General features: G+C 59.2%; 1 protein-coding gene across 1 annotated transcript; it reads right to left on the bottom strand.

The window, feature by feature from the left end:
• Nucleotides 1-1,657: 1,657 nt before the first annotated feature.
• Nucleotides 1,658-3,748, bottom strand: FIGNL2 (fidgetin like 2). The gene is made up of 2 exons (XM_038752043.1): nt 2,570-3,748; nt 1,658-2,533 (listed from the first exon to the last, which is right to left on the bottom strand). Exons 1-2 carry the CDS (start codon nt 3,746-3,748, stop codon nt 1,658-1,660), a joined length of 2,055 nt encoding a protein of 684 aa, XP_038607971.1.
• Nucleotides 3,749-7,665: the final 3,917 nt, after the last annotated feature.

The raw sequence follows: 7,665 nt of genomic DNA, 5'->3' as shown, positions 1-7,665 counted from the left end.
CCCGCTGAACGGCTGCCACGGCCTGGCCCATCCACACCCCAGCAGGTTCCCGGAACCCGATTCCGAGGGAGAGCCCCTCAGAAAGGACCCAGGGGTCCACAGGGGGACTCAAGCCCCTCTCCTAGCCGGAGGACCCCGTGGAGCTGGGAGTGGGGGGCAGAGCCGGGGTCACGCTGCAGGATGGAAGGGGAGGACCAGCTTCCCCAGAGTCCCGTTTCCTCCCCGCGAGGGACAGCCTCCAGGCCGGGCACCATCCTCATCCTCGGGGGTGGAGGTGGGTGGGAGGAGGAAAGGCCGGACGCCCCCGTCCCACCCCCCTTTCGCTTCAGGGGACCAAGGCATGGAGGGGAGGGGAGAAAGGGGTCAGAAAGGCCACCCGGACCCCCTGCCCTTCCTCTCCCACTAGGGCCAAAAGGGGCAAGAGTCCAACCTCGCCCCCACTTCCTTGGCAGAGGCTGGGCTGGGTTACCCCCTCCAGTCCCACCCGGGTCCCTCTCTTCCCACGACCCCCGTCCCCTTTCCCCATCCCCCCTACCCCAGCCTGGAAAGTGGGGAGCAGACACGGCAGCCCGGGAGACCGCAGGCGACAGCGCTGGAAATACATTCAACGCCCAGCGGCGGGGGGCGGGGGGAAGGAGGGGAGCAGATTCAAGTTTTGGGGGGTTTGCTCTGAGGTATAGGGTTTTCCTGAGTTGTTCAAACAGAAACAGCAATTTCTACACAAACGTACAAAAATAAAAGGGGGATTGACGGGTTGACGGGGCTTTCTCCCCCTCCCACCCCTCTTCCGGAGGAGGAGGGGGTCTTCTTCTCTTGGGGTTCTCTCCCCGCCTCGGCCCGCAAAGCTTGGGCAACAGCAAAGGGGGATTCTGATGGCCGATCCTCGGGCCCTAAGGGGTCAAGGGGCATCTGTTGGTCTGTTCTTCTTGCCCGGGGGTGTCTCTGGACCCGGGAGAGCCAAAGAGGCATGGAGACATGAGCCAGACAGATGGGAGACATGAGAAAGAAAGAGACACCCGGGCGAGGGAGACAGACAGGTGTAACTAGAGAGTCACGGGCCAGAGAGACGACTGGTGGAGAGACTCGGGCAAGAGAGGCAGAGACACGGGTCAGAGGGATGAGAGACCCCCGGGCGAGGGAGACACAGGGGACTAGGGAGTCGCGGGACAGACACGGAGCGACGGAGACGGAGAGACAGAGATACAAGGATCGAAGGGACGAGGGCCCCAGAGAGACCTGAGTGAGAGAGGCGTGAAGAGACACCAGCCGGAGATGGAGAGGGGGTCGAGATGGAGACCCAGACCCGGACAGGGGAAAGGGACCGAGGCGGAGGGAGACGACTGACAGATGGGAGAGATCGGATCCACGAGACCCCCGAGTCCAACCCCAATTTGACACCGGGGGATGTGGGGGAGGCCTCGGCCGCTACCCTGGCTGGAGTTTGGGCTCAGGGGGTGGGGGCGAGGGGAGAGGGAGCCAACCGGTCATAATAAATAGAAGGATCCTGAGTGAGGGCACAGGGGGCCGCGGGGGTCCCGACGGCCCCTGCGCAACGAACGTGACAAAGAGCCGATTCCCTCCCCGCCACCCCCCGTCCCCCTCCCACCCCCAAAGGTTCATCGTCTGGGGGCCGGACGGGGGGTCTCCGGGGTGGCCGTCAGGGCCCCGACCCGTACACTTTGTCCCACTCCACGTAGAGGTCCACGTCCTTCTGGGAGGCCCCCGGGCGGACCTTGCAGAGAGCGGCCTCGAAGTCCTCGAAGGACGGGGGCTGGAGGCCGCGCGACCCCGGCGCGACGCCGGCCCCGACGGCGGCCGCCTGCTGGCACAGCCTCACCAGCTCGCCCCCCGAGAAGCCCTCGGTGGTGCGTGCCAGGGCGGCCAGCTCCCGCTCCGCCAGGCTGCGGCCGGCCCCGGCCAGGGCCCGGGCCAGGATCTGCCTCCGCGCCGGCCCGTCGGGCAGCGCCACGTAGAAGCGCCGGGCGAAGCGGCGCGGGGCGGCCCGGTCCAGCTCCCCGGGCCGGGCCGTGGTGCCCACCACCAACACCCCCTCGGCCGGGCGCTCCAGCAGCTCCAGGAGCTGGGCCCGCAGCGCCCCGCCGCCGCCGGGAGGCCCTCCGGGCCCGGTCCCCCCTCCTCCGGAGCCGCCGTCGTGGTCCCCGGGCCGCGCGGGCAGCAGGGCCTCCAGCTCCCCGAGGAGCAGCACGGCGGGCGGGCGGCGGGCGGCGGCGGCCAGGAAGGCGGCCCGGAGGAGGCGGCCGGCCTCGCCGGGGCCCTGGGCTGCCAGCGCGGCGCCGCTGAGGCGGAGCAGGGGGGAGCCCAGCTGGGTGGCCAGACAGCGGGCCAGGAGGGTCTTGCCGGCGCCGTGGGGGCCGAAGAGCAGCAGGGTGCGGGGCCGGGGGGCGGAGGGTGCGGGGGTCCGCAGCGCCGGCCAAACCAGCTCCTCCTCCAGCAAGGCCTTGAGCGCGGCCTGGCCGGCCACGTCAGCCCAGAGAACCGGGGGGCCGCCCTCGCTCATCTGGGCGCTGACCGGCTCCGGGGCCCGGGGCCCCCCGGGCCCCCGGCCCACCGCCTCCTCCTCCCTGAAGTCCTCCAAGGCCGGGGCCTCGCCGGGGGCGAAGGGCGGGGAGCCCAGCGCCTCGAGGCCCAGGGCGGCCCCGACCTTGCGGGTGGCCCGGCCTCGGTCGGCGGGGTCGGGCCTCTTGGTGTCGAGGGCCCCGGGGTAGCCGTTGCCCCGGCGCTCGCCGTCGGGGGTGGGCGGGGGGTAGGGGGTGACGGGGGGCGGCCTGTCGGGGGTCTCGTAGCCGCCCTTTCGGTAGCGGCCCAGGCCGGCCGAGGCGTCGCCCCCGGCCCCGGGCGCCACGGCGAAGGCCTTGCGCTTCAGGGCCGTGCCTGCGGGCCCGGGCGGTTGGAAGGGGTAACCGGCCGGGGGCCGGGGGGCCGGGGCGGTGGTGGGGTGCGCGGGTACGGGTGTGGGGGTGGCCAGGCCCGAGGCCGGGTAAGGGGCGGGGGGCGGCGGCGGCGGTGGTGGCGGCGGTGGGGCGTGGAGACCCCCGAAGGCGGGCTGGGCCGGGAAGCCCCCCGCCGCCGGGTAGCTGTACAGGGGGCTCGGGGGGCCGTAGCCGGGCACCAGGGCGGGCGAGCCGTGGGCGGCGTTGGGCAGGAGCCCCCCCGGGGCCAGGCCGGAGGGCGGCGGGGCCGCCTGGGCGCAGTAGCCGGCGGGCAAGTAGGCCGCACCGTAGGCCCCGAAGTCCTGCGAGCCCCCGCACGGGACCCCGGGGTAGAGGGGCTCGGCCAGGCCCCCGGGGAGCGCGGGGGACCCGCCCAGCCCCGGAGGGGGGCCCGAGGCCTTGGCGCCCAGCAGCCCGTCGTGGATGGGGGTCAGAGGGTAGGGCGGGTCCGGGCCTGCCCCTGGGCCCGGGCCGCCGGCCCCCGAACCCCACGGCTCCGGCTCCCCCTTGGGCCCGGGCAGCGGCCCGAAGTGCCCATCGGGGAAAGGGCAGGCCGGAGCCCGCTCGTAGGGCGAGTCCAGGGCAGCCGCGTACTTGTCCGCGTAGCGCTTGAGGAGGGCCGAGGCGGTCAGCGCCGAGATGTCGTCGTTGGCCCAGGCGTAGTGGCAGCGGGGCCGGCCGGCCGGGCCCGGGCCCGCCTTGGGCGGCCCCGACGACGGCGATGTGGTGGACGACACGTCCAGGTGCTGCTCCGGCCACTGGCTCAGGGGCTGGGCGTGCTCCGGTGTCCAGTGCATCTTCGCCAGGGCTGGGCCCGCGGCGCCAGCGGAGGGAGAGACCACCATTAGGCCCACCGGAGGGGAGGGGGGCTGCAGGGGAGGGCACCCAGGGAGGCCGAGGGGCAACCTGAGGAGCCCAGAGAAGCCGCGTGGCTCAGTGGAAAGAGCCCAGGCTTGGGAGCCAGAGGTCGTGGGTTCTAATCCCGGCTCCGCCACTTGGCAGCTGGGTGACTCTGGGAAAGTCACTTCTCTGTGCCTCGGTTCCCTCATCTGTAAAATGGGGATTATGACTGGGAGCCCCACGTGGGACAACCTGCTGACCCTGTATCCCCCCCCAAGCGCTTAGAACAGTGCTTTGCACATAGTATGCGCTTAACAGATGCCATCATTATCATCATTATTACTATTATTATTATGAGCCCCCCCAAGCTAGCCCGGAAACTCCTTGCGGGGCAGGGGGGATGCATCTGAGATAGCCTACCTTCCCAAATCCTAAACTCCTTATGGACAGGGGAATGCCTCTGTTCATTGTTCTAGTGCCCCTCCCAAGAGCTTAGTACAGTGCCCTGCCCACAGTAAGCGCTCAATAAATACGATCGAATGAATGAAGACTAAGATTAAGATTGACAGTCTTAATCCCCATTTAAAACTGTGATTAAGGCTAAGATTAAGACTGTGACCCCCCCCCGTGGGACAGACTTCTAGACTGTGCACCCACTGTTGGGTAGGGACCGTCTCTATATGTTGCCAACTTGGACTCCCCAAGCGCTTAGTACAGTGCTCTGCACACAGTAAGCATTCAATAAATACGATTGAATGAATGACTAAATGTGCAAAGCACTGTTCTAAGTGCTGGGGAGGTTACAAGGTGATCAGGTTGTCCCACGGGGAGCTCACAGTCTTAATCCCCATTTAGGACTTTGATTAAGACTTAGTCCAGTGCTCTGCACACAGTAAGCGCTCAATAAATACGATTGAATGAATGAATAAAGACTAAGATTAAGACAGTCTTAATCCCCATTTAAGACTGTGATTAAGACTAAGATTAAGATTAAGACTGTGACCCCCTCCGTGGGACAACCTTCTAGACCGTGCGCCCACTGTTGGGTAGGGACCGTCTCTATATGTTGCCAACTTGGACTTCCCAAGCGCTTTGTCCAGTGCTCTGCACACAGTAAGCGCTCAATAAATACGATTGAATGAACAAATGATCACCTTGTAACCTCCCCAGCGCTTAGAACAGTGCTTTGCACAGAGTAAGCGCTTAATAAATGCCATTATTATTATTATTATTATTGGATCAAAGGCTGTCCCTGTCCTACGCTGGGTTCACGGTCTAAGGGGAAGGGAGGAGGGGAATTTAATCCCCATTTTACAGGAGAAGAAAGTTCACACGAATTAGGGGACCCGTCCAAGGTCTCCTGACACCCAGCCCTGCAGTCCTTTCACTGGGCCACACTTGCTCCCTTGGTAGCCAATCCTCCCCAACCCAGAAGCTGCTATCCACCGCCTCAGGGTCCGCACTGCACTTCTGCCGATCAATTAATCAATCAATCAATTTATAATAACAATAATAATGACATTTATTAAGCGCTTACTCCGTGCAAAGCACTGTTCTAAGCGCTGGGGAGGTTACGAGGTGATCAGGTTGTCCCACGGGGGGCTCACAATCTTAATCCCCCTTTTACAGCTGAGGTAACTGAGGCACAGAGACGTGAAGTGACTTGCCCGAAGTCACACAGCTGACAATTGGTGGAGCCAGGATTCGAACCCATGACCTCTGACTCCAAAGCCCGGGCTCTTTTCACTGAGCCACGCTGCTTTGAGCGCTTACTGTGTGCAGAGCATCGTACTAAGCGGTTGGGAGAGTATAGTACCAAAGAGGTGGTAGACGCGTTCCCCGGCCACGACTGTCGAGAGGCCTGAGGGATGGAGGGGTCACGGGGACCCCTCCCACCCCACCAGGGGCTCCCTTCTGGCGTGGCTCAGTGGAAAGAGCCCGGGCTTTGGAGTCCGAGGTCATGGGTTCAAATCCCGGCTCTGCCACTTCTCAGCTGTGTGACTTTGGGCAAGTCACTTCACTTCTCTGGGCCTCAGTTACCTCATCTGTAAAATGGGGACTCAGACTGTGAGCCCCACGTGGGGCGACCCGATCACCTTGTAACCACCCCAGCGCTTAGAACAGTGCTTTGCACATAGTAAGTGCTTTATAAATGCCATCATCATTATTATTATGTCACTTCACTTCTCCGTGCCTCAGTTACCTCATCTGTAAAATGGGGATTAAGACTGTGAGGCCCACATGGGGACGACCTAATCACCTTGTAACCTCCCCAGCGCTTAGAACAGTGCTTTGCACAGAGTAAGCACTTAACAAATACCATTATTATTATTATTAGAAGAGGAAAGTGTGTGGGTTGGAATAGGAGAGCAGCGAGGTGAGGTAGGAGGGGGCGAGGGGATTGAGGGCTTTCAAGGGGATGGTGAGCAGTTTCTCCATTCATTTATTCAATCGGATTTATTGAGCGCTTACTGTGTGCAGAGCACTGTACTAAGCGCTTGGGAAGTCCAAGTTGGCAACGTCTAGAGACGGTCCCTACCCAACAGCGGGCTCACGGTCAAGAAAGGGGAGACAGACGACAAAACAAAACATATTAACAAAATAAAATGAATAGAATAAATATGTACAAATAAAATAGAGTATAAATTCGTATAAACGTATGTACATTCATTCATTCATTCAATCGTATTTATTGAGCGCTTACTGTGTGCAGAGCACTGGACTAAGCGCTTGGGAAGTCCAAGTTGGCAACATCTAGAGATGGTCCCTACCCAACAGCGGGCTCACAGTCCAGAAGGGGGAGACAGACGACAAAACAAAACATATTAACAAAATAAAATGAATAGAATAAATATGTACAAATAAAATAAATAAATAAATAGAGTAATAAATTCATACAAACATATACATTCATTCATTCAATCGTATTTATTGAGCGCTTACTGTGTGCAGAGCACTGGACTAAGCGCTTGGGAAGTCCAAGTTGGCAACATATAGGGACGGTCCCTGCCCAACAGTGGGCTCACAGTCTAGAAGGGGGAGACGGACAACAAAACATATTAACAAAATAAAATAAATAGAATAAATATGTCCAAATAAAATAGAGTAATAAATTCGTACAAACATATATACATTCATTCATTCATTCATTCAATCGTATTTATTGAGTGTTTACTGTGTGCAGAGCACTGGTCTAAGCGCTTGGGAAGTCCAAGTTGGTGACATACAGAGACGGTCCCTACCCAACAGCGGGCTCACAGTCTAGAAGGGGGAGACAGACGACAAAACAAAACATATTAACAAAATAAAATGAATAGAATAAATATGTACAAATAAAATAAATAAATAAATAGAGTAATACATTCGTACAAACATATACATTCATTCATTCAATCGTATTTTTTGAGCGCTTACTGTGTGCAGACCACTGTACTAAGTGCTTGGGAAGTCCAAGTTTGGCAACATATAGAGACGGTCCCTACCCAACAGCGGGCTCACGGTCTAGAAGGGGGAGGAGGACAACAAAACATATTAACAAAATAAAATAAATAGAATAAATATGTCCAAATAAAATAGAGTAATAAATTCGTACAAACATATATACATTCATTCATTCATCCAATCGTATTTATTGAGTGCTTACTGTGTGCAGAGCACTGGACTAAGCGCTTGGGAAGTCCAAGTTGGCAACATCTAGAGACGGTCCCTGCCCAACAGCGGGCTCACAGTCTAGAAGGGGGAGATGGACAACAAAACATATTAACAAAATAAAATAAATAGAATAAATATGTACAAATCAAATAAATAGAGTAATAAATCTGTCCAAACATATATACATCTATACAGGTGCTGTGGGGAGGGGAAGGAGGTAAGG

The sequence above is a fragment of the Tachyglossus aculeatus genome, chromosome 10 (genome assembly GCF_015852505.1).
Source record: "Tachyglossus aculeatus isolate mTacAcu1 chromosome 10, mTacAcu1.pri, whole genome shotgun sequence".
NCBI classification, from domain to species: domain Eukaryota; kingdom Metazoa; phylum Chordata; class Mammalia; order Monotremata; family Tachyglossidae; genus Tachyglossus; species Tachyglossus aculeatus.
The sequence above is the reverse complement of the archived record's forward strand: the minus strand, read 5'-3'. Positions and strand labels throughout refer to the sequence as shown.

Bases quoted from the DNA above. Each gene is read 5' to 3' on its own strand.
- FIGNL2 (XM_038752043.1), bottom strand. From the start codon at position 3,748: ATGCACTGGACACCGGAGCACGCCCAGCCCCTGAGCCAGTGGCCGGAG. The intron at 2,534-2,569 runs GTGGGCCGGGGG...CGGGCCCCGGAG, and splicing joins ACTTCAGGGAGGAGGAGGCG to CCGGTCAGCGCCCAGATGAG.